Source organism: Platichthys flesus, chromosome 9, assembly GCF_949316205.1.
Source record: "Platichthys flesus chromosome 9, fPlaFle2.1, whole genome shotgun sequence".
In the NCBI taxonomy this organism is placed as follows: Eukaryota; Metazoa; Chordata; class Actinopteri; order Pleuronectiformes; family Pleuronectidae; genus Platichthys; species Platichthys flesus.
In genome coordinates, this window is record NC_084953.1 from 896,498 (window position 1) to 923,380 (window position 26,883).

At 45.0% G+C, this 26,883-nt stretch overlaps 1 protein-coding gene across 4 annotated transcripts in view; it reads left to right on the forward strand.

Moving 5' to 3' along the window:
- The window catches only part of mast2 (microtubule associated serine/threonine kinase 2), a 102,372-nt gene that overhangs the window by 14,885 nt on the left and 60,604 nt on the right, over window positions 1–26,883 (forward strand). For 3 of the 4 annotated variants that reach the window (XM_062395770.1, XM_062395768.1, XM_062395769.1), the window contains 2 exons: window positions 4,314–4,464; window positions 4,709–4,893. In XM_062395770.1, the coding sequence (XP_062251754.1) occupies window positions 4,353–4,464; window positions 4,709–4,893 (297 nt within the window). In that variant the 5' untranslated portion in view covers window positions 4,314–4,352. Of the gene's footprint in view, window positions 1–4,313; window positions 4,465–4,708; window positions 4,894–24,957; window positions 26,307–26,883 lie in introns of those variants that run through there. The other variant, XM_062395772.1, reaches the window with a different exon arrangement.

Here is a 26,883-nt window from a genome sequence, read left to right on the forward strand (position 1 = left end):
CTCGAATGTACCACCGTGGTATCAAGGTCCTGCCCACACACAGTTTCAACCAATCACGAGTCAGTCTCAGCTGTCAATCATAACCACCTAAAATGACATAAGCCATCTTTGAGAAACATTCGGTCCATGTCCAGTTGACTAGCGTGGAGGAGGCAGAGTTTATGACTGCAGCCAGGGCCTCCAGATGAGTTGACTCTTCTTTTTGGAGCTGTCGTCCATCTTTGTTTACAGTCTGTGGTTAAACCCCCCCGCCTTGCTGACCCACTGTCGGTCGGGATCGAACTCTGTGTCCGGTGAACGGTTGGACCGTCTGAAACTCTCAGTAAGAAGCTGTCCTCGCTGTCTGAGGCGTGGACGGACCGGCAGTGAACACGGAGGTTTAACACAGTCCAGCTTCACAGTGTTTGTTCGTTTGCTATAAACAACCGAGCCGAGGACACGCCGTCACTTATTAACCATAAAACCATGTTCCACCGCACCGATAACAATCTGCCCACGAACACACAAACCATAAACCTGCCTCGAGTAGCCGCTTCAGATCCAAGTCACTGTGGGTGTGTGTGTGTGTGTGTGTGTGTGTTGAAATCATATAAATGCTCTTGAAGGAATCTGAAGGAACGTTTCTCCCACTTAACGTGTCATTAAAAAAAAACCAGTTGCTTATGTTGGAGCTGAAGGAGCCAAACATCCAGGGCTGTTGTGTGTAGAAGACTTTCTGTGGACACTTTGTCTCTAGTGTCCACGACAGCTTCCCACAAACTGGATCTGTTCACTGCAAATCAGGGACAGTTGAGAAAACTCAAATGACATCACTGCAACACAACAGTTAAGATGTGTTGAACCAACCTGTGATTAGTAACTGTAACTAGTTATTTTATCATCCCCTGTTTGTTTTATAGTGTTAGTAGCAAAATTAAATGATTAAACATGGATTACATGGAACCTGGGGGTAAGTTGTGTTGTGGGTCTGCTCGTGGCCTCTTCCTCCTCTTCCTCCTCTTCCTCACTTGAGGGAGGAGTTAGCTGCTTTGATCAAAGTCGACCAGCAGCCTCATCTCTGGTCAGACGGTCGGATGCTGCTCTACATGGAACTTGTCCCCGTGTTTAAATGAATGTTTGAATCTAGAATAAAATCTGACGGCTCCTGTTTATAAAACCATTTAATGTGTTTGTTCAGTTTATTTAAAACTCGTATTGAGGCGAGCAAGGCCAAGTCCCCCCCCCCCCCAACACCTTGTTCCAGCTTGAACACAGCTGGAACACATCTGCACATGTATCAGCACACAGAGACACACACAGACACACACACTGACAGAGAGGAAGCAGGTATGATGCAACGTAATCCTGCTCAGACACACATGTGATGAATCTCATGATGTAACCGTTAACCCGTTCAGCGCCGCCAGCGCCACCCGACCTCCAGCAGCAGAGGCTCGGGTTCAGACTCGTGTCTCTGAGCTCACGTCACCTGAACGTCAAACCGTGTTCCACACGGGGACGAGTCCACAGCGCCGAGCGGTTAAAGACTGAGAGGTTGAAAACAGAGTTTAACCCCCCCCCGCCTGCCAGGGAGGGAGGCTCTGCTCAGCCAAGAGAGAGAGTTTCTTAATCTCCTTTTGGATCCTCGGGCCTCGTTCGCTGCCAGAAACACAATCCAGTGGATTGACGGAGGCTCTCCTCTCGCTCTGGGCCGGGGAGGAGGTGGAATCATGAGGTCGTGCCTCTTTGCTGACGAGCAGGAAACATGAGGCCGGAGCTCAGCTGGGCTCCAGCTCCGCGCTGTGACTCGTGTGATCGATTGTTCATGTTACATTAAAGTGTGACGAGGCTCAAAGGGACGACACAGGAGATGAATGGTGGCCCACATGTGATGCAGCAGAGGGTGTGTGTGTGTGTGTGGGGGGGGTGATGACAGATTACGAAAACCTGGTTTTACTTCCCTCACTGCTCAACATGTTAACATGACTTCCTGTCCTCCGTCTGACTTTGAATTAGACTCGTGGTTCCTCTTGTTGTTCTTGTTATCACTTGATCTGTTCATTTGTTTTAATTTAGATTAATTTAAAGGATCTGGATCAGAAAACCTAACATGATGTTGAGAGTTCAATCTCAGTCCAGTTAAACATCATTATATTATTATTAAGTATTACTATTGGAATTATTAATATTATTAGTTGTACTATTAGTTTTATTTGTAGTATTATATTTAAATTGATAGGGACAGTCCAGAGTTGCCCATATAGTCTAATTTTAATCTGATTCTGCAGTTCTACAAAGGAAACCTGACATATAATACAATTAGTAATTATACTTATTACTTACTAGTATCTGTGTATAAAACCTGTGCAGTTCTATCTTTACCATTCACACTAGCTGTGCTGTGAACCCATGAAGTAACCAAACAAAAGAACCTTTTATATAGACAAAGCCATTAGATGTGCATGTAAACTCAAATACATAGAATAAAGTGGAATGTCTTCACAAGATCATGTTTTGAGTTAAAGTTTTACTTATTGTTTTCCAGAACTTGTTGTTTAACCTGTGTAATGTTACTTGTCTCGTTAAGTTTGGCAGACGTTAGCAGTGACTCAGGACGAGGCCTCGGTCAGTTAATAGATCACGTTGTGCGTCTGCAGCTCAACACACTTTACGAGTTGACACACAGGCTGTAAGTCATTTTACTGCTGGAGTAAAGATTTGTTGTTAATGAATCAGAAACTGGTGTAAACAGTCACTGCGTCGGTGGAGTTGTGTTGTTAACTTTGATGGTCACCAGGCGTGTGTGTGCTCGTCCGTCCTCAGGAAGCCACACAACGCACAATCTGAGTTTGTGCATCTTTATACCTTTTATTGTTTGTGTGTGTGTTCCTCCTTCTCAGCTTCATGCTTATTGTGCAGCGTGTGTCGATAGCAGCAGCACACACACACACACACACACACACACATTAGTACATTTTCAGCTTGTACAAGAAGCTCAGATCACACACAAGATTATTATCTGCCTGCCACCTGCTGGTGAAACGTGGCGCTGCAGCACTCAGCTTGTAATGAAACATCCCATAATTAGCTGCTTAGACTCGGGTCATGATAATCATTGTGTTGTGGACGTGTTGGATTGTGTAGGAGAAACGAAGTGGTTTAAGGGTTGTCGTTTCTTCCAGTGTAGTCAAACATTTCCTTTCCATGGTCCCTGAGACCAGCAGCACATGAACCAACACATCTTCTGAATTGATTGTGTGCGTTGGTGGTTGAGTGTGTCTGCTGCTGCTGGTCAGGTGCTTCGGTTACGCCTCTTTCCAGCAGAGAGGAAGAAGTTTGATATGTCAGGTTGTTTGAGGAACATCAGAGTCTGACTGGGGGAGCGGCCGCTGACTAATGGGACCAGTACCTGAGGTTTGAGTCCAGAGATGTTTAGATGTTATCATCAGACTTTAGAATATTCAGTTGGAAGTTTCAGTTTCCATCCAAGTCCCATCCAGGTCTTGTTTCCATGGCAACAGCAGGTGTGCGTGTCTGTGTGTGTGTGTGTGTGTTAGGAACCTCTGTGGATGTTGAGGAAGTGTGTGTTTCCTTCGCTCACTGACAAACTGGATCATGCACTCGCTCTGCATCTTTTTAGAGGAGAGGAGCTGCAGTCACCACCGAGCAGAGAACCACCACTTGAACACTGGGAACCAGTGTGTGTGTGTGTCACTCTGTGTGTGTGTTTCTCTGTGTGTGTGTGTTTCACTGTGTCACTGTTCAGACCTGTGTGTGTGTGTGTGTGTGTGTGTGTGTGTGTGTGTGTGTGTGTGTGTGTGTGTGTGTGTGTGTGTGTGTGTGTGTGTGTGTGTGTGTGTGTGTGTGTGTGTGTGTGTGTGTGTGTGTGTGTGTGTGTGTGTGTGTGTGTGTGTGTGTTTTTGTTTGTTTCAGTGTTCAGACCAGTGTGTGTGTTGTGGCCACATGAGGAGGAGGTGTGGTGTCAGCGAGTGGTTAGTGTTGTGTTTTATGATTTTGTTTTGGCTCTGGGCCCGATCACACAGTCCAGCTGCTCAGACCGTTCTGCTGGAAACCATCTGTAACATAAATATATATATATATACTAACTTTTCTTTCATACTAATAAATAAACTAACTTCTATTTATTATATTTAAAGTAAAGACAAATGTATAACAACCAGAATGTGACTTAAGAGAGTAGATTCGACCAGAGAGATCCAGAATGTTTAATTAGGATCTGTACCTGTACTAAATCTCTCTCTCTCTCTCTCTCTCTCTCTCTCTCTCTCTCTCTCTCTCTCTCCCTCCCTCTCCCCCTCTCTCTCTCTCTACAGAAGGAGTTTGCGCCCCCCCCTCCGCTCCTCTTCAGGAAGATGAGCAATCCAGACCTGTCGCCGGCGGCAGCGGCTGCTTCGAAGTCCAAACTGTACCGACAGCTCAGCCAGGACGAGAGTCGGGTCCGACGCAGCAGCTTGGCCATGACCGGTAACACATGCTCCTCACATGCTCCTCACATACGACTCACATACATGTAACTAGACACAGGCCTGAGAGAGATACACTGAGTGTCAGTGACAAACCTCTAAATCTACATGTTGTGACTCAGAGGGTTGAGATAAGATTTTAATAATAAACATTTAGTGTCTCTGCGCTGACACACAAAATATCACAACACGAAATACAAAAATATAAATGTAAGACATAATGTTCCCCCCCCCCCCCCCCACAGGTAAGCAGTTGCTGCCTCTGTCCAACAGTCTTCATGCCGGCGTGAGTCAGCTGGCCTGGCAGGGGCCTCCTGGAGCCTGCGGGGGGGCCGGAGGTGGAGCTCCTACAGGCGGACTGGAGGTCAACAACCTGGTCCGAATGAGGAGTCAGACCCTGGGACAGTCTGCTCCGTCCCTCACCGGACTGGTCAGTACACAAACACACAAACACACAAACACACTGACAACAACTCCATCAAGTCGACAAGTCGTTTCCTCTCATTTCAATTTGTGGACTTAACTTTTAAAAAACAAAGAATATTTGGTGAGATGTTTTACTGGTGAGTTTCCAGCACATCATCATCATCATCATCATGGAGGATGAAGATTAAAGTAGAACAAGTGTTTTCACTACTCCAGCAAACTACTCGTGACTTGTTGTACAGTGACACAAACAACCAGTGGTTTGTGTAGATTGTGTTGGTGTTTGGCAACTTCTAATTTCCAATTCTTTGTGTGGCGCAGTAAAACTGATGTGATGTGATTTCTGCAGCCTCACTGTGAGCGAATGAGTGTCGCTCTGTATGCATCTGTCAGACTGAACCTCTGCCAGCTGAACTGAGGATGACTCACACACACACACACACACACACACACACACACTCAGACACAAAATGCAGCACTGACTCACGTGACTGAACTGCTGCAGCCTGACTGCAGGTCTCTGTCTCTTAGCTCCACTCTGCCTCCTGCTGGTTGTAGAGGGAACTAGAGTGTAAAGCAGTTTCTGTGGCTGCAGTCATTTTATGCTCTCATTTAATCTGTAATAAAAATATGTTTGTAAAAGGTGCTCTTCAAATTACTCACCAACACATTTTGAAAAAGAAGAAATTAAAATATGAAATCTTTACATTAAAAATCAATTTTTTTTCTTAAAAATGAAGTTTGATATTATATTTTTAGAAAAAAAAATTGTTTCTTTAGGAGGAAAACATGAAGCTTGATATGTATTTGGAAATCATTCAACTCAAAATGTCTATAAAATGAAATTGTAAAATTAAAATCTACTTTCCACTTCCTCTTTGAACCGGAGATTTTGGTAAAAACGTTTCAATCATCAAAACGATTCATCCTCACGACTTCATAATCTGGAGTCAGATGTTAAACCAAAAGTCACCAGCAGATGGCAGCTGTGTTTAATGTAGAGCATCACCTCCTCTGTGTGTGTGACTTTGTGTGTCACTTTGTGTGAGTGTGTGACTCTACCCACATATAATCAGTCAGATTTCATGAGTTTGGACTCATTAACTCAATAAAACATAAACATCTCCAAGGACTCGACACATATGATCCATAAATATTGTGTCAGTGTAAAACCATAAACCAGTTTGTCTGCGTCTGTGGTTGAGCTGGTAACAAACCAGCGCAGCTCAGTTTGTTGGGTTTGACCATGTTTCCTCTCGGAGGCGACTCGGCCGATGCAGGAAGTCGTGGTCTGGATGTTCAAGCAGAGTTTGTCTGGTTGAGATTATACTGGAAGGTTATTGTGTTTCTGAAGGGCAGGTTTATTAATGTTTCTTTTTCTCTGCCCACTCTCTCTCTCTCTCTCCATCTCTCCGAGCCTCTGTCAGTGGCTCTCATCCTGTTTCTCAGTAAACAGCTTCTCATGCACATCATGTTGTTGCTCAGGGTCTCGGCTGTCAGACTTTTTACATCTCAGGCCTTCGAGCTCCATCTCATGCTTCAGATTGACTCACATTAGGAGTCAGGAGGAGCAGCTGAGCCCCTCGGAGTCACCCTCACGTCTCCGCTTCCTGCTCTCACTCACATTCTATCAAACACACACATGCTCTGTAAAGGGCATGTGTGTGTCTCTTTTTTTTATCTTGAAATTATTTTTGTGTTTTTAGTAAAATCTATTGTAGAGTCGAGCCGCAATATCCAGGTCCTGCCGATACTTGTATATCTATAAGTTGTATAGTAATCACTGTGTCTTAGTAATTTACTGATATGATGGTAAAAATATATATATATATATATATATATATATATTTTTTATATATATATATATATATGTTTGTTGGTGTGAGTTGATATGAGGTCACTGAAAGCTGCTGCTGTTGAATGATTCATGATGAAGAACGTCGGTGTCAGGATATTAAAAGTGTTTCTGTCCACACTGGAAACTGGTGGACAGACCCCCCCCCCCCCCCCGACTCTGTGTGAATATTAGATGAAATGAATGGAGCCCAAGGACCGTGTGCGTCTGTGTATTGTGTGCGTGTGTGTTTCGATGAAAGCATTTGTGAACGTCCAGATGGTGTTTACCTCTCGACTAATGGACGAGGGTCGGCTCGCTCCTGCGTCCTCGCTCTACTGTTGAAGTGCATGTGTGCGTTTTCCTCGGGCAACAACCAAGTATCGCCTGGTAACTCCTACAAGTGCCAGCTGTGTGTGCGTCTGTGTGTGCGTGCAGCCTTTGTGTTTGCAGTACAATTACAGCTAAGTGCTCTGCACCGGACACACTGAGTATTTCAAGAGAAAGAACATTTTAATTTGTCTGTTTTGGAGCTCGGTTCTTTCAGCGCGAGGCGACGATCACTGAAGGAGAGAAACCTACAAATAACACACACTCAAATTAGCATGTTATTAGCATGTTATTAGCATGTGTGTGGAGGGAAGAAGAAATGAGAGACTGAGCTGGAAGAGAGGGACACCAGGGCTGAACATGAGAGAACCACTGTGTTGCTCAGTCAGTTTGTTTCAGGTCTTCATGAGACACAGTGAGACTGAGCCGAGCTTATTATTCACATTTCATAAATTAGAGACATTCTGTAAACAGGTCACGAGTGGATGTCATTCTACTTGTTTGAGATTTATTTGAATTCTTCTTTCTCTCGATTCTTCATCGTCTGTAAATGTTGTTTTCACCTGAGAAACACAAAATGGTCTTCAGGGTCTTCATGGACGAGGATCCAGAGATGATCAAACCTGCAGCTCAGACAGGAGAACGACGTCAGACCCCCCCCCCCCCCCCCCCCCTCCTGTGCCGGCTGACACCGCGTGTTTAAATATACATGAGAACATGTTGAATAATTACTGGGACTCACCTCAACTCCTCCACTGTGACCGACCGGTCTCCTTGTTCTTTGATATCACAACATTTAGAGATTTATAAACCCATCAGTCGCACAGAGTCATTTCTAGAGTCACTGTTTTTGTATAACAGGAGGATGTGGAGATGTGTTGTACGTCTTCATTTAAAGTGTAGTTGGGACAGAAAATGAAATCGTCTGTCTTTATTGGTTCCAGTTGTTTCAGTCAGTTTTTAATTCTGTAGGAAACTGATCCAATGAAACCAGGAAACGTGAGAAATCTTTTATTTCTCCAGGTTTAAGACGGGTAGGTTTTCTGATGGTGATGAAGCTGAGATGGTGACTCACGTTGAAGGTTGGACTCACTCAGAGGACGCGGTGTACAGAACAAAGTGTGTGTGTGTGTGTGTGTGTGTGTGTGTGTGTGTGTGTGTGTGTGTGTGTGTGTGTGTGTGTGTGTGTGTGTGTGTGTGTGTGTGTGTGTGTGTGTGTGTGTGTGTGTGTGTGTGTGTGTGTGTGTGTGTGTGTGTGTGTGTGTGTGTGTGTGTGCGTGCGTGCGTGTGTGTGTGTTTTGTTCAGCTTCTCTCCTTCCTGCCGACATGATGTCTCACATGCTGCTTATTTACATATTCAACTCACACACTCACACACAGATACACACACCTCCATCTTGCTGCAGGCTGTCAGTTGTCCTTGTCATCAGATGATTCATTGCTAAAGGAGGAAACTGTTCTGTTCTGACTTCACCTGCTGAGAGAGACACACACACACACACACACACACACACACAGCTGTTGGATGTATCTCGCCATTTGAGAACTATAAAGGTTTTTATTCTTTATCAATGTTGATATTTTTATTTACATCATCGTTTTAACCTTCAACCTGCATCTTGATGGTTGAGTGACTGAATCTGGAGAATGTTTATCTCTAATATTCATCAGGAAACTATAAAAATATGAGAGTTTGTTGGATTTGTTCCTGCAGCTCTTCTGGTTCAGGAAGCAGAGGATCATGGGTAATATCCAGCGTTCAGTGTTGATTTATCAATAGCCAAATTCTTCAGAACTTCAAGATTCAAGATTTTTCATTGTCAAATGCATAACAATAACAATAAGCAGTCGCTGGCAATGAAATGCTTGAGTCACAGGCTCTCTTCTAGCAATGCTCAAGTAATTACAACCAAAAAAATAAAATAGAAATTGTATAAAATTGAATAAAATATATATATCTGAATATATACATTTACAGATGAGGAGAGAAATAAAATAACTTTAACGGTGTCTTAAAATGAAATAGATTTAAATGTAGGAATTCTTTTAATTTACGTTGGGATCTATTTGAACAAAGAGGAGCAGACGTCGGCCTAACTCAGTTTGTGTGTTTGTGTGTTTGTGTGTGGACTCGTCTGTCGTCATAATGAAATCTGTTGGTTTCAATCAGAGCCAGATCTCTGTATCTTCTCCAGAGCAGCTTGCAGACAGGTCGCTAAGCTTCCTCTGTCCTTCATGCTCAGACTAAGGTAGGGAGCGTGTGTCGAATCCATTAATCTATGAAACAGAGAAACCTCTTCCCCACACGGATGATGAGACATTTCACTTTCTTATATAATCTCCTTAGTCAGAAGACGAGGCTTCAATAAGTCATAAAGATATCTAACTTAAAGGACCTGAAGTCGACGTGTGTTCCATCCAAACCTTCTGCTCTTAACTCTTTATTTCAATTTCTTGGTATCTGCGTGTTGTTGCAGACATTTTCTTAATTCCCGTGTGGATCTGCCGTCGTCCACACGTCACTCTCTTTCTTTCCTTTTCTCTTTGCCTTCATCTCCTGATCCTCTTTAACTTGACGAACGAGAGGGTTAAACTCAAGACGAGTCACTTGTCGAGTTGATGGAGGAAACAGCCGAGTGGCTGAGGCTCAGGTGAGAGACGAGTCTGCTCGGCTTCACACGACTGCAGCGTCCTTGTTTGAACTCCTGCTCCGGGTAGAGCGACGCAGCACAGAGCGACGCAGCGCAGAGCGACGCAGCGCAGAGCGACGCAGCACAGAGCGACGCAGCGCAGAGCGTTTTACTGACGAGCGACTCAGAAGAATCAGGTTTCCTGCAGGAAGGTCTCACTTTGTGTATTTTCACTGGTATAATATTTGAGGAGAAGTCAGGGTTATGATATTGATATAATCTGACTGGCTTCTTATCATAACATAACTCTTACACTTGCTCGTCTTTAACGTGCCACGTCTTCAATGTGGCCACTGGTTGTCCAGCCCAGTGTTGTGGGTCTTTTCCCATCGGCCATTGTTCTTTCCAAATGACGCAAACAGGGACTGAGACATCATCAGGGATCATGTTTCTCTCGGTGGTCCTGATGAGCTCAGTTCTGGTTTCTCCAGGGATGCTGCACTGAAGCAGGAAATATAAGAGGACCCAGAATGCTTCCTTGAGGAACTCCAGCATCGGTATGAAGTGTTTGTTTCAGTGAATCACGTGAACTAACAAGAATGTTATAAAAGAAAAGAATAGAACCAAGCAAACACTCCACCAGAGAGACAGCTGTTTGTTTTTAAGGTGTGTAGATAAGACTGAAGGACCGACACTTGAAATGTGACTTTGACTGACACATTTCTGTTCAGTGTAAAAAAGGAACAAACAGACGTCAGCATCGTAGTTCTAGTACATCGTAGTAACACGGTTAGTGAGACCTGGATCTCAGAATACATTATACACTAATGGCAGTGAAAGGGGCCGGGTTTGTGTTGTTTTCAGGCAGAGTCGAAGCCGGGAGCGTTTCAGGTCACACCTCGGAGACGAGGGATTCGACAACTGCAGCAGAGCGTCTCGTGATGAGATGGAAAGTGTTATACAGGAGGGGGGGGTGAGGGGAAAGGAGCAACGCTGCGATGGACAGAATAAATAAATCAAGGCACAGTGTAATAACAGAGGGGGGAGAGGAGGGGTGGAGGGGAGATGGATGGATTAGAGATGGAGGTGAAGCGAGGAGTCCTTGTGCGCCTCCTGTCTGCTCCGTCAGATGAGGAGGAACAACATTCACGGTTAAATGGAGGAAAAACACGACACACTAAAATGTTTTTCTTGCATATTTTAAACTGTAAGACGTTTTCACACAAGTATTTCCTGCTTAACTTTAAACTGCAGCCTGTGGTTGTCGGTTTGGATCCAGTGCTACATTTTTTTTAAATAGTGGATTAGCAAATCTTAGACTGTGGCTGCGGGTTCTTAAAAGGTCTTCAAATATCTCAATGTATTTTCACCGGAGGACGTGCATGTGTGAACCCAACTGTCCGAGTGAGAGTAATGTTTACTTGGAACGAGGATATTTGTACTTTTACTGTGTATATGTATATACCTTTGCATTTTCGGTCTTAAATTTGATTTATAGAGGTTTTTAATGCGTTTTAAATGTAATTAGTTGTAGCCTCCTCCTAAGATGAACCTTAATAGCACTTGTTCTGTTGGGTCAGTTTATGTGAGATGCTGTTGATCACATGCAGACATGAACGTGTTTGTGTAGCTAGTGTTGTGTAGATGAAGCAGCTAATCCATCTGCATGCAGGAGGCGGGACAGGACATATAAACTCTGCTGTGGAAAGGAGTGTTGTTGTTTACAGCTCATCCACACCAGCGTGGGCCCTCATCACCAGAAGATCTGGAATCTCCTCGCTCACTGGGAAGCTTCCCCACATCGTCCTGCTGTTTCCTCACATGGACATTTTACCAGGATGCTGCAGGAGAAGCTCCAGATTTGCCTCTTTGGAAAATACCCTCAGAATTTCTGCTGCATGTCTGAAGCAGCTTTATTAAACACTGTATGTCTCGTTAAGTGCTGCCCCTGGTGCACCTTATCCACCTGAACCCGTGAGCCCAGGGCATTTTGACTGAGGTTTCCACTGAGTCTATTAGTGAGAAACCAGTGTGATCAATCACGGGTATAAAAAAGTTTGTCAGGAACTTTTCACTGCAGCGTATTTTCACTTTCAAACTTCTGTCCGTGCAGAGGGGAAGCAGCTATAAAACCTCATTTTCTCTTTTATGATCTCACTTCTAATGTCGTCCTTAATTACAAGATTTAAATGGGCTACTAAATAATTGAAGCATGTGACGGGTCTCACATTATGGAAGCTCTTCAAACTCCCCACAGGGGGTCCAGGGGATTGATTTCATAACAAACACTTCCAGTTTGCAGAACTAAGCTCTGGGCTCCGCGTGCCGCTCCTCATTCGTCATCGCTGCAGCCTTTACAATCTGTGCTCCCGGGGAGGACTTTAATTGGGTGAAGATGTGAGGGGGGGTGTTCAACAGAGGCCCTCAAGCCACTGGTCAGCTGCTGCTGGACCTGTAATTACCACTGGTCCTCACCTGCCGCTCATATACATTCATCTTCTCCACTTGATCTTTCTCTTCAACTGTTTTCTTGGTCTTTACCTCATTTGCTCTCTTCTCACTTTCACCTCCTTCCTCATTAGCAGCAAAGAGCGGTGGAGTCTCCAGCCAAGCAGGAAAAGCTTTGGCTGGATGGACACGCGTGTGAGTGTTTCTCTGTGTGTGTTTCTGTCTGTCTGCGTGTTTTTGAATGTGTGCGTTCGTCCATGTTAATGAAATATTAACCTGACTCCAGATCTGCAGACATTCCAGGACTTTAATAGGAAAGATTGTGCGTTCAATTTCTCTATGTGGCTTCGTCTGCGTTTGACTTGTTACCCCTGCCTTCGTGTGACATTCAGCCACATAGAGCACACACACACACACACACACACACACACACACACACACACACACACGTTCTCATGCAAAAGGTCACCTCCCGTGGCGAGCAGCAATTAGGGACAGACCATGGGAAGTGTGTGCATGCGATCAGTGCACAGTTCAGACACGGAGGAAACAAAGCACAACATCAGTAAATCATTTCTCTGCAGTAATTAGTCGACATGAAGAGGTTTTATTTTCAGACGCACTCCGCAGCTCGGAGGACGAAGAAACTTCTTTCAAGTGCAAATTAAACTTATTCTATTTCCTCTTCCCTCTGAATTTTGAAGTTCAGAAAAGATCTATTATTTAAACGCTGGTTTTTGGGGGAGAATTTATATTGTTTAAAGAATATCGTATCTTTCTCAAGTCTTGCTCCTTTATGTCTCAGAACTGAATATGAAATGGAAAGTCGACTTCTGTCTTTCTCTCTGTCTCGGTCAGTCTCTGGATCCTGTCTGTCCTCACGTCTCTATCTTGACTCTGAACCATTGAATCAGTCAGTCAAGAGGTTGTGTCTATTTTAAGGTGTCAGTGCTCTTAACTTCCCCTGAAGCTGCACCAGACCCTCAGGAGATAACCACGTCCAAACGGATTTCATTCCTCCTGCTTGTTGTGAATATCTGGATCTGAGATGAGGCAGTTTCGGGAAGTGAGATCAGATGCCGCAGTGTTAGCTGAGATCCCCCCCCCCCCCCACAAAGCCAGGTGAAGCGAGAGCAGAGGCCGACATCGCCTACTCGCGCTGGAAGCTGTTGACCAATCAGATCAGACTGGGCTTTATCAGGAGGCGGACCTTAAAGAGACAGGAGCTTTAACCAAGTGTTTGCGACAGAGGCTGAAAAGAGGAGCTGCAGCGATGGAAAGTGATGGAGGAGCCACTTTGTCTTTTTCTTGAGCAGAGCAAACACACTGTAGGTAAAACATGAGGAGGTTTTCTCTGGGTTATTTCTAAACACACACTGTCCTCATCCCCTTGGCAACTGTCTCAAGTTCAGAGATGCTGTGCGTCTCATTGTGCGTCTTGTTGTGAGATGATTCACTCGCCTCTTTCTTCCCGTTGTGTTCAGCTCTGCCTCAGTCTCCTGTGCAGATCGAAGGCTTCGTCCTGCCCGGCTGCTTGTCTTCATTCACTTTGGACAGAAGTATCTCAGGTTTTGTTTGCTCTCATGCTGCAGATAAAAGCAGTGGAGATAAAATGTCTTGTAATGTCCTGTTAGCTGGAAGGCTAATGGTAACACACCTGGACCAATAATGACCTCCACCCAGTAGGGGGCATGGTGGCGCCGCCTGTCCCGATAGTTCACGTCACAGGTCAAAGAAAGACGTGAAGGAGAATCTGTAAGGAGTTAAGAAAGGTCCGTTTAAATAAATACCTACTTTTATTAAAGCAGAAGATACGTACAAAATGTAGGGTTCTCTCTGCTGTTATAATATTAATATTATATATAATAATAATAAAGTTTCAAAACAGAATGACACGTCCAGAGAAATTATGTTTTCAGTTTATACAGAGAAACCAGAGATGAACAATCTCACTCAGACAGCGCTCAGTGGTTACTGTTTTATTTATTGGACTGTGAGACACACACACACACACACACACACACACACACACACACACACACACACACACACACACACACACACACACACACACACACACACACACACACACACACACACACACACACACACACACACACACACACACACACACACACACACACACACACACACACACACACTCACACACCCACTGTGCGTCTCGGATAAGTGGACCAGGCACTGTGGCTGAGCCGTTGATTGACAGGTGGAATGATTGTGTGCAGGGATTGATAAGTGAGGTCTAGTGAGGCGGAACTTCCTCCTGTCATTCAATCAAAACAGGAAACTGAACATGTCTGATCTAATTAAAGTGTGTGTGTGTGTGTTTTGATTCGTCTAATAGGCCGACAAATAAACCTGATGGAAGGTGAAAGGTTTGATTTGCATCAGATCAATAACTGAATGTTCGTGTGGACAAAATATATTTTTAAAAAGCGGAATAACATTGTTATATTCCAAATCAAATGATAACAAGGACTTTAAGGCCCGGTGTGTGTGTGGGTCTGTGTGGGTCTGTGTGTGTGTGTGTGTCTCCGTGGGTCTCCTTCTCACACACTGGGAGCTCTGGTTAATGATGTTTCGAGGCTGTGTGGTTTTTCTCATTTGCACTTTGAGACAAGTGTTCACGTCCGGTGTGTTGAACAGAGCCGAGTGTGACGGCCACTCAGCACGAGGGGGTGACGGTTGTCCTGGTGAGGGGGGGTGCTCCTGCAGTAGCTCAGTGAGGAGATCTGGTGGGGGGGGGGCTCCTGCAGTAGCTCAGTGAGGAGATCTGAGGCCTCCTGCTCTGTCTCTGGTTTCACTGGTGTGTTCACCTGCTTCTGTGTGAAGATTTAATGAGACTCATTATTTTTCTTTATTTGTTTCTAAAACAGAAAAAGAGACTTGGAGATTTACCGAAGGTGGGAAACTGTAGATTCTGGGTTTTATGAGGAAGGAGCTCGTGTTTCTTTTCTCATCAGTACTTCTCTTTATTTATTGTTAGTGGAACAACTGTCATCTCGGAACAGAAAAGACAATAACTATTTATTAATGTTTAAAGATTTGAAGAGCTCTCTTTGTTTTGAAAGACGCCAAAACTCTTACAAAGTTTTTTCTCATAGTAAAAGACCAGTGATTTATGTGTGTTTACTTTATTGACTCATTCATTTTCTGTTGTAAATTATTAAATCGTTCATATCAATATCAGAAAATATGACAGTCAGCATCAAATCAGGTTGATTTTCTCTCCTGGGGGAAAGTTAAAGAAACCAGAGAGTTTCTCTGAGGTCAAACAAACGGTAACCCTCCTCTCAGAGCTTTGGAAATTCATCAATATCTCAACATGGAATGAATTATTGTTTCATTTGTATTGTCGTGATAATTTTATCGTCCGACAATGAACACATGTAAACGTGTGCGTTTGTGTCAGCACGTGTGCGGTGAGCTAAAACACACACAAACAAACACACACCAGGAGGATTATTGATTACAGCTCAGTAACTTATTTGGAAACCAGCTTTACTTAGTTTTATTAGCTCCCTCTAAACACACACACACACACACGCAGACACACACACACATGCACACAACTGAATGGTTGTTAATTAGCAGAGTGAGCTATTGCCTCTCTAATGGAGCGGGGCAGGCTCGTTCTGTGTTCAGTGATGTATGGTGTTTGGTCTGAGCCGACCCACAAGTGTCCTCTGGTCCAAATCCTAATGTCCCACATCCATCACACTAACAGGGTTACAGCACGTGCACACACTCCCTGGCCTCTGTTTCCTGCTGCTCCTCCTCTTTGTCTTTCCCTCTGTGGTTCCTCGTCCTCCATGAACCCTGTCCTTCACGTAGATCCACCCGAGGCCTCCAGACGCTCGGACTGCAGCTCTGCAGCTCTGCTCTCCAGATGTGGATCAGCAGATGCAGCAGATACGTGATCTCTATCGAACACATTAGTTTGGGAGCAGATCCAGTTACTTCGTCTACTTCTCCCTCTTCATCCCCCTCTTCCTCCCCCTCTCTGTAAATGTAGGTTTTATGTTGCCATCCATCCATCACACTGCAAATGTATTGATCTGTACTTAAGGCCTCAATTATGAGAAGGAGACACTCGCTCCTGAGTGTGTGTGTGTGTGTGTGTGTTTCTTTTACCGCAGCTTCAAAAAAAACTTTATCAATATCAAATATATCTAATCAACATTTCAAGTTTCACGTATTTAGCGGTTGTTGATCAGGCTCAGTAGTTTACAGCCGACTGATACAGGGTTATGGGGCAAAAACAAATATTAGGAAATAAAGCATTTCTGATACCGTTAAAAACTCAGTATGTCCGGTAAGGGCGCATGTCAGCTGATTATTATCCTGCAGCCAGTAAATCGATCGGATTCTAGAGCCATTTATCATTAAGCTGATGTTGTGTTGGTTCTTTAGTTTCTCTTATCGTTGTGTAATTTCCCACATTTCAGTGTTTTCAACATTTCCCTATAAATAATATGAATTTCTGATTCCTTACTGAAGTTTCAGATGTATTGAATATTGTGTAAACCAGTAAATAGCAGATTGGTTTGGACTTCTGGATTTGTGTGTCTGATGTTAGTCCAGAGCATCAGATGAAGACAGATCCTGATTCGGGCTGCAGAGGTTGAAACCAGATGTAAAACAAGGTCACACAACAGAAACGACTTCTCAGCTTGTTTTCATGTTCCGCTCTGAGCAGACGCTTCCTGCCCAAACTCGCCCTCCCAGCAGACGACACCACACGCTGTCCTGAATCCTCAAGTAGAGCTCTGAAGGACAGTCGGAGGACACTGAGTCTCCTGGATTTAGAAGTGCATGTTGTGGTGTCTCGGGCAGCTGCAGAATAAAGATGCTGCAGCTTGAGGTTGAGATGTGTTACAGGATCTGTGACAAAAAGAAAGAGCTTGAAAAAGTCTTCTGACTGTTTTTCAAAAGGCAAATTTCTTTTTTACTTCATAAATGTATTAAAGTGTGAGTGAGACCTTCTGAGCCCAGATGCTCCGTCCACCTGACAGACGCTGGTCACAATAAAAGAGAACGACAAGATGTCACATGTTGTGAAACCTCACGATGCCACAGATGTCGTTAACCACCAGGGAGCATCAGTGTTTCTAAACTCTGTGTGAGGAGATGTGCTGCACTTCAGAGTGAGAACAGGCAACATGCTGTGAAAACTGACCTCTGACCCTCAAGTAGTTTAGATCATTGAATGCTGAAAGTCCAGAGGATCCACTGAGCTGTAGTGTGCATGTTGTGTTTACATCTCTTGGTATCTAAGAGAGGTGTGTTGTGCCTGAACCACAGCTGCACTGTGCGAATGTTGTGTTGTCACTGGGCTAAAAACTTGAGTATTTTTGTGTGCAAGTTTTTCTGTGTGTTTGTTAGTTGTGTTTGTCTTGTGCATTTTTAATCAGCTGAAAAACAAGAGAACTCCCAAACTGAAGGTTAAGATTAAAAAGTCTTACAAACCATTATTTTTATACCTTCATTTAGTTTAAACTGTATTTGTTAAAGTAGAAAACCTTGAATCGTCGGCCAGGCTCAGACACTGCAGAACAAAAAGCCATTCAAATGTTCCTTTGTCTTCAATTAAAAGAGTTTTCAATGCTCTATGATAAAAACAATTTTCATCCTTCACCAGCAGCTCTTGTTGGTTTCACAAAGTATAAATAGAGGATGAAACATAAAGTGTAAGCCTCAAACAAATGTGTGCTCTGGCAGCTGGATGGCAAACACCATTGAGTCTGTCATTCGGCTTCGATTAGGACCAGAGACGTTTCTAAAGGTTTTTTAATGAAACTGGATTTTTCACAGAGAGCTTCGGCAACAAAGAGAAATAATGAACAGAAATGAAAGATGCTTTGGCAGCAGCAGGAACGTGGCGGCCAACAGTTTGGATTCTGAGAGAGTTCAAAAATAAGAATCCATTAAGGTTCGTGTGGATCTGGAATCGGGTTAATCCAGGAGTTGTGTTGCAGCGGGACTGAATCTGAGTGTGTGTTGGGCCTTGGTGCAGGAATGTGCTCTGCTCAGGGAGGGTTGAGTTGTGTTGCTTTGTTGGTTTGTCTGCAGGATTACACAAAAACCACTGAATGAATTTCTGTGACATTTGGAGGGAGGATGGTGCAGCTGCACAGTTGATGATTATGGTGTATCCTCTGAGAATACTAGACTCTGATTGGCTAGAGGCTGTGTTCAGTTTCTGGTTATTATTCCAAGGTCGACGAAGATGTTGAACTTTAAAAAGAAAACCAGAATTACACATTTCTGCTGTAACCACCTGGTTTAAAGCTGTAATGTTATTTGTCACTAGGAGGCAGGTGACCAGACTAATCGCGATATTTGACTTTGTCTTTATTCTTTTATGATTCGTCTAAACAGTTAAAATGGTTGAAACTTTGTTCTTTTAATAGTTGACAATAGATTTATCGGAACGAGTCCGCGGCTGGAAACACTTAGTCAACCGGACAGGAAGTGTGTCATAAAAAGAAAATACCTGCAATTAACACAATGAACAGTGTGTGTCTGTCCGATCATCAGACTCCTGTTTGTTTGTAGTTAAACACAAACCGACTTCACTGGTGAATTGCTCCTGCACCGGACTCACTTGAACAACAGACACTGAAACCCTCTCCTGCTCTGTGGAGGATGAGCTAATCCAGTTTGGACCGTATCTGCCATCTCTGATGACGGAGAGGAAATTCAATTGTCTTTCCATCTGGCACAGGCCCTGCTCCTCTTCCTCCTCCTCCTCCTCCTCCTGAGAACCTGCGCCCCGGTTGCACTCAGATTCCTCTGTTTACTCTCGGTGTTGCTCGCCGGCCTCGTCTCTCTGTTCCCAGCGAGTCGAGCTCTGTGGATTCTCTGCTGCCTCAGTTTGTGGAACAAGTGAGCTGCAGGTTTGTTTTCATTGAAGAGTTCTACAGTTTCATAAACAAAGACAAACTCTCATCTTGTTTTACGTCACCTTATCGTCTCCGATGTGGAAAGTCAAAATATTTACACACGTTGCTTCTCTGATGCTCGCTTGAAGGAATGTTTGAATTTCAAGTGAACAGTGACAGAGCTGCTCTCCCATTGGTCCGTGTATAAAGCGTTTGTCTGTCTCCAGTCCGTCTGTCCAGAGGAGGGAACGAGGACAAAAAGACAAACAACAACAACAACAACGGTCCGTCTGTCCGTCCCTCTGCTGGAACTCAAACTCAAACAGCTTTGTTTATTGTTGCCACTGAAACGTCTCCAGTGTGTCGCCAGCAAGGTTTTGAACTGAGTCTGAACTCTGCAGTGGCACACACACACACACACACACACACACACACACACACACACACACACACACACACACACACACACACACACACACACACACACACACACACACACACACACACACACACACACACACACACACACACACACACACACACACACACACACACACACACACACACATTTAACACTTTAGATTTTAACAGTTAGTGCAGAGCCCTTTCCAAATGTTGAGTCATTGATTGATTGATTCTGGCCTCAAGTAAAGACAAATGTTGAATTTGGATATTTCAATTAATGTTCATTTTAAACTTTACATTTGTCCCAGCATCATGGGTTTGTGTCTTACTTCATTAGGTTCCTATAACACCTCCTGCACATGTACCACTCCGACTTCCCACCATCCCTACTGGGACCATCACCTATTCTAGAAGACCTAGTGGAATTGCAGGAACTTTCAATGAGAATCATAAATCCTCTCGTTTCTGAGCCCACAGTGCAGCCGTGAATCTGAATCTGCTTTCACATGCTGCTCTCCACATGTTCCTGGTGTGGTGAACCATCTGCTGCTGCTGCTCCTCATGTGGAAGAAGAACTCCAGACCCAGGTTTCTGGAGTTCACGTCTGAGAACAGCTTCAAAGATCAGCATGATTCAGTTTCATCTCGTAAATTTAACCAAAAATGTTTGATTCTTGATTATTTTAGCTGCTGCTCAGTAGAACAGAGAGAACATTGTTTAAAGGTGATGATGAGACAGACCTCAGATCTCAGTGAGCCTGAGATCAGGTGTAAAATGAAAAGAGCTTTTTAAACCCTGCAGACCTCAGGACATATTTACATTCAAGAAGCAGTCGAGGATGAGGAGGAGAAGCTACAGGACATTTATCAGTCCTCTCTCTGTCCTCTGTTTGTCTCCCTGTCCTCTGTTTGTCTCTCTGTCCTCTTCTTGTCTCTCCCCATCTCTCCCCCCTCCATCCCCCTCTTGTTCTCTTTTATCCGTCCTGTCTCCCATCTCTGTGTGAAGCTCGTCCAGGCTGACTCAGCATTTTCTTATCAGCCCCTTCCTCCGATGGGGAAAAGCTTTATGCAACGCTGAGTCCTTTTTTTTCCCTCCTTCCCCTTCCTCTCATTTACTACCCCCCCCCCCCCGAAAATGTCTCTGAATAATAATATAGGAACCTGTGAAATATTGTTTTTACTGTCTGGATGTTTGAGTGGTTGGTGGATCTGGTGACTCTTTGTCCTCACATCTTACGTTTGGAGGAAAGAATCTAACTTCTATGTTTGGTCTTGTTTCTCAAAATGGAGATTTTCTTGCACTAGCCCCTCCCATAGCCACCGTGCTACCACTAGCTTTTTCACTTCATTCAGTGGAAACGCATGCAACTGGTGTTAGAACAGACACTGGTTTGTTATGGCGTCGGTGGAAAGGATGTTAAAGAATTCACAGATTTTCAACTGTACAGAAATCAATGGTTCACTGGAACCTACTCAGTCGACCTAGTTTAGATTTCACCAGCAGTGTGAAATCTTCCATAATAATTTAAAATTCCCACGACACTGCTTCTTACATCGGTATTAAAATATCTTCCTCCTCCACTTCTGCACACACCGGCTTATCAAGGCGAGCGGAGCAGCCATTACTGCCTGGATGATGAAGGAGCGTCACGCTGAGAGGAGGCAGCCAGGCTGGGAACCGGTTTTCAAGGGTTGATATTACGTGAGGTCGAAGCTCTTTCTAGTGTGTATGTGTGTCTGTGAGTGTGTGAGTCTGTGTGTGTTAGTGTGTGAGTCTGCTCGCCCCTCCTGAACATCCTCACTCTGCTCTCACGGACGGACTTGAAGAAAACGGCCATCCCATCAAAGCTCTGTAACAAACACCGTCATGTTTAATTGAATCAGCCTCTCCTGTGTGAGGGGCTGACGCACACAGCCAAACACCACGTCAGCACAATATGCAGACAGAGCAGCACGCAACCTGTCAGCATTCTGCACACACACACACACACACACACACACACACACACACACACACACACACACACACACACACACAGCTGCATTCTCACCACTCAGGCCTCATGTTTTTCTTTCTCACTGGATTCTAGCTCAGGTCTTGTTGCCGTGTTTCTTCCTCTGGTCTTTGTGGACAAACTTGGCATCGAACCGCCGTGTGTTTCTGTGACCGCCGCTGCCGCTGCTCGCACTTCTGTTGTCATCAGCCTCCGTGTGATTGTGTGAGCTGAATGATCAGCCGTGGTCCAGGCAGCCGGCCAGCTGCAGGACGGTCATGGAGCGGAGCAGCAAACCAGCTCATCAAGCTGATGAATGAAGTGACACAAACAGGAGCTCTTTATCTGCTCTTTAATTACACAACCACGATGACGGGCTGGTCTGGCACGGTGCAGCCTGTTCATGTCCTCTTCCTCTGTGTGGGCTCACATGTGCAACTAGGCCAGGACCTGTCTGCAGCCAGCTCGCGTGCATGTGAGCGTGCACGTCTGTGTGTTGGGCCCAGGTCAATCGTCTCCAATGAACTAACCAAGCTGTAAATAACAGGTGGGCTCCATAAAGAATGTTTACATCCCTCAGAGGACGCAGAGCCGCACAGGAAATAAAGGATCCCATTCTAATTCTTCATCTATATTCATACAGGTTTCAAATGAATATCCTCGCTGTCAGTAAAAACATTCAGGAGCACAAACCTCCAGCAGGACCAACAGGCTAAGTGGATCTAAAGTCCACTCACTCACTCACACTCACATAAACACGTCTGATGTCAGGAAGACACAGGAAGTCGTGAAATCAGGAACAACCTCAGATCTAATATGTGAAAGAAAAATATTCTCAAATAGTTATTTATATGTTTCTATTGATCAGCTGATCAATTCTTCTCTTTTTCAAGTACAGATTAAAATAATGAGCATGTAAAACCTCCAAGGAGCAAATTAATAAAACATTCAGTTTACTGGAGAAAATATGTGAACACAGCAAAGAGCTGCTGAATCAGGGATCGTCAGGTTCTACCAGTTCCCAGGTGTCATGTGATATAATTGTTTTAATGAAGTTCGATCCTCTTGGAGCTGGAGATTTGTATATTTGTATTTGTATATATCTCTAGATTATTCATCCTCTAAAAGAGATGTGTCTGTTGTAGATGATGTAACCGTCTCTTTATGTCGGTATGGATGTAAGTAATACAGGACAGCAGAGAGTGTCTTATACATACATATCTTATATGTGTCTTATTCATGTTTCTTACCAGAGACACTCAGACTGTATCTGGTCAGCTGACCAGGTCCACGCAGCCGATGAAGGATGTGTAGACCGGGTCAGCAGAACTGAAAGGATGCAATCTGTATTCCTTTTGTCTTTCTTACCTATCAGAGTGGCTCAGGTTCCAAACATTTAGAACACACATATAAGATATATATATATATATATATATGTGAGATAAGTGAAATGAAATGCTGCCCTTGGCTCTTCATCATCGTGGGGACAGTCGGGGCCACAGCTTTTATTAACCTCCAACACAGCAGAGGCATAAAACCGAGCAGGACCAAGCTGCTGCTTTAATTAGTCCGACAGAGAGCAGAGGAAAACACAGCTCTACCTCTCCTTTCTCTCCCTCGTTCATCATCCCTTTACTTTCTCTCTCCTCCGCTCTCTGCTGAGCATCTTGTGTTTCTACTGTATCTGTGGCTTAAGGTAAGAGTAACACAACCCAGCTGCTCCTCATGACCTGTGTGTGTTCAACTGCTGAAAGTGGATTATTTTGGTTCTGAACCAAGTTGCAGCCGTAAAGTTAAGTGACCTTAAAGGAGCAATTTTCTGTCTCTGTAAATGTAAAGTGCTGCTGTTGTTCACGAGCACCTCAAGCAGGGCGACTCTATAGCAGCGTCTGAGGCACGCCTCCAGATTACACATCACGTTGTGTGTCCTGATGTTCGGTTCACACTTTTCACCCAACCCCCCAAACGCCGTCCTGCTGCCTCCAACACTCATCTGCTGCTGATAAGTAATAAATCCACAACTCTCTGTCCCAGTGGTTACTGTGAGATACTTGTGAGAACACAAATGTTGTGATGTGTTTTTAAGACCTCACTTCCTCAGTGTGAACAGGTTTTTCTGTTCTTATCATCAGACTCTCAGAAACCAGTCAGTCAGTAAGCCGGGGTCGTCGTGTGAACATTCCTCCCTTTGGCCCCTTTGACCCCTTTGACCTTTGCTCTCATTAACATAGACGGTCTGACCAGAAGCTGATGGGGGGGGCCCCGAGCAGAACAGGGAGGGGCCCCGACCTGTCCCACCAGCATTACCCTGGGTCTGGTGTCTCGCAGGTTCTGACCCAGCTGATGTGTCCATATGTTCAGTTCCTGCGGTACAATCCCAGTATGTTGATGCAGCGCTGGTTTCAGGACTGGTGTGATTTCTCTTGGTTATTCAACCGTCCTCATTAACAGTCTCATGTCTGTGTGAGTCATCGCTCTGTGTGAAGCGTAGGAGGTCACTCTTCTTCTCCTCCGCTGTATCGCTGCCTACATTCCCCCTTTCATCTGTTTGTAGTCTCTCTTGGTTCCGTCCCTTCCCTCAGCCTTCTTGTTGCAGAGGAAGTTTACCAGATGAAACTGCTGTCCAGGTTTTCAGCTCATTGTCGTCTTGTGTTCATCAAGCAGCATTAATCAACAGCAGAATGATACAATTATGCATTTGAATAACTCCACCAAGGTCTAATGGTCTCACAAATTAAATCCAGCCGCCATAAATCACACTCATATCAGCTCTTTATGTAATTCTAATTATTTTCATCAAGAGCTCCTGCATCCGTCCCTTTGTTTGCATTCATGATAACTCTCAGTATCAGTTCATGTTTAGTAGGATACATATGAATTAAGTAAATGCACCTTCATGGACTTCATCAGGAAGCAGCTGAACCCAGACCAGTTGGTTTGGTGATAACATGTCAGCCTCAGAGTGAATGTTTGTGAGTCCGTTCCACAGTAGATGGAACCAGCCGGTGTTTGAATTCATCATTTTGAATAAGTAATGATCATCGCTCTCATGGTTAATTAATCTAAACACAATCATAGAACATCAAGCACCCTTTGCTCTGTGTGTGTGTGCGTGTGTGTGTATGTGTGTGTGCATTGTGGACACACCCTTTTGTTTTGATTAGCGTGAGCGAGGCTGAGGCGACGCTGTGCGCAGCAGTGAAGGCAGGGAGGGGGGAGGCAGGGGGAGGCAGGGGGAGGCAGGGGGGAGGCAGGGAGGGGGAGGCGGGGGGAGGCAGGGGGGAGGCAGGGGGGAGGCGGGGCACTCGTCCTCCACTCCATTCATCGTGAACTAAGTCTCTGTCTCCTGCTTGTCCCTGATTGGCCACCTACACAGAGAGAGAGGGAGAGGGTAGAGCGAGAGGGGGAGCGTGTGATGAAAGAGGAGGGGAGGAGTCGGAGCATGTGAACATACTGACACATCAGAGACAAGAAAGCAACAACAGAAGAGACGGAGAGACTGGAAGAGCAGGAGAAAGGAGAAGAGGAAAGAGAGTGTGCTCTTGTCTCGGAGGGAGGGAAACGGTCTCTTCTCTCGTCCCTCCTCCCTCGCTCCTCTGGATCCGTCCCTCTCAGCCTCGTCTGTCCTGCAGCCTGTTGGGAGGACATGCCGCAGACGGAGAGATGCAGGAGAGAAGAGCGGAGATGAAGAGATGAACGAGTCACATGGTGCGTGGACGAGTGTGTGCGTGGACGAGTGTGTGCGTGGGAGTCCCGGAGCTGCAGCTCATGGAGATGTGTGCGAGATGCCTCCTCGCTCAGTGGACCGCTGCTAACCAACAAACGGCCTCTTGTGTTCAGGCGACTCTCGGTGGCGCCCGGTGAGTCCAGCAGCTTCACGCAGAGCCAGGGTCCTATTTTCTAGAGAAAGTTCCTGAGAGGACACTGGAGACAGACACACACACACACAGACAGACACACACCAGCTGTCCTCCACCCTGGAGAGAGGAACTCTTGACGTCGGCTCCCTCCATGTGTTTTTGCAGCGATCGCGGGACCTTCTTACATCTTGACTCTAATTAAGCCAGAGGGCAGCAAGCTGGTGCCTCCCTCCCTCCCTCCGTCCCCCGAGGCCCCATTGTCATCATTAAGTTCTGCTGCGAGCCGGCCTTGAATAATGGAGGGAGCCGAGGCTGCTCTGGACTAGTGCCTTGAGGCCGGGAGGCGGACGGAGAACAGCGTGATAGAGAAACGAATGAGTAGAGGCGAGCGGTGGAGTGGAGCTCTACCAGAGGGGGGTGGAGGGGTGTGTCCAGCGCTGAGAGGAGGCTGAGCTCAGGATCGACTGCTCCAACCAGGAGAAGATGATCTCCACGTCCAGACCACACCTTCCTCTGCACCGGGCTGGAACCACAGAACACAGAAGACTGCACCACTCGTAGTTTTTCCATCCATGTGTTTGTCTCTGAACGTCTGTTGGAGGAATCTCCCTGGAGCCTGGGATTCTATGTGTTCATCCACCTCAGTGAGAAACTGACTTGACACCGATTCTCTTCTTCTCTCTGAACCTTCAGGAGTTTGAATCTTCTTCAGAGAAACCAAACCAGGTGTTTTCAGCCTCTGAGTCTCGCTTGAAGATTTGTCAAAGAAACAACACGACAGAGCTTTTTATAGATCAGAGAGGATTCCTAACAGAAGAGGACTTTCAAATAGTGCGTTGGGTTGTTGGCATCAGATGATCGACAAAGGAAGAGCGAGGAGGCTGTGATGTAACTTCCTCCACGTGGTCGGACTTCCTGGAAAGTGCCTGAACTTTGTAGCTTTGTTAACGAAAAGCCAAACGGGAGCTGAATCATGGACGACTCGAGTATTTTGAGGCGCAGGGGACTCCAGGTAAGAACCTGTTTGTTGAGCTCAGATTCCTCGGCTGTTTGTAGGGGTCAGAGGTCAGAGGTCACTCACTGAGAATCTGAGAAGACGCTCAGAGATTCTTCGTACTTAGACTTCTGTCATTGTTCAGTCACACAGTCGAAGATTTGCAGTCATTGGCCGTATCACATTTCAAGCTATCAGGAAGGAGAGAATCACACCAACACACACCAACACACAGACACACACACCAACACACAGACTCACACACACACACGTATAGTGTTTCTCTCCAGTAAATGACGCCACAGCCCAGTGAACATCAGCAATTCATCACATTTTAAAACACAGAAGAAGAACAACAACCTGTCACAGTATGAAAAATACAAATCATTCAAATCCCACCTGCAGAGTTTTGCTCCACATCTGGTTGAAGCAGCAGTTTCCATGAAGCTTTAATGCACAGATCATATTTCACAGGAACATTTGACCAGGATACGTGGTGATATTTTCTATAAACAGGGTGAAATGCACTGTAGAGGTAAATGTAAACGTTTCACAATTAATAAACAAATGATACGAGTGAAGTTTCATCTCCTAA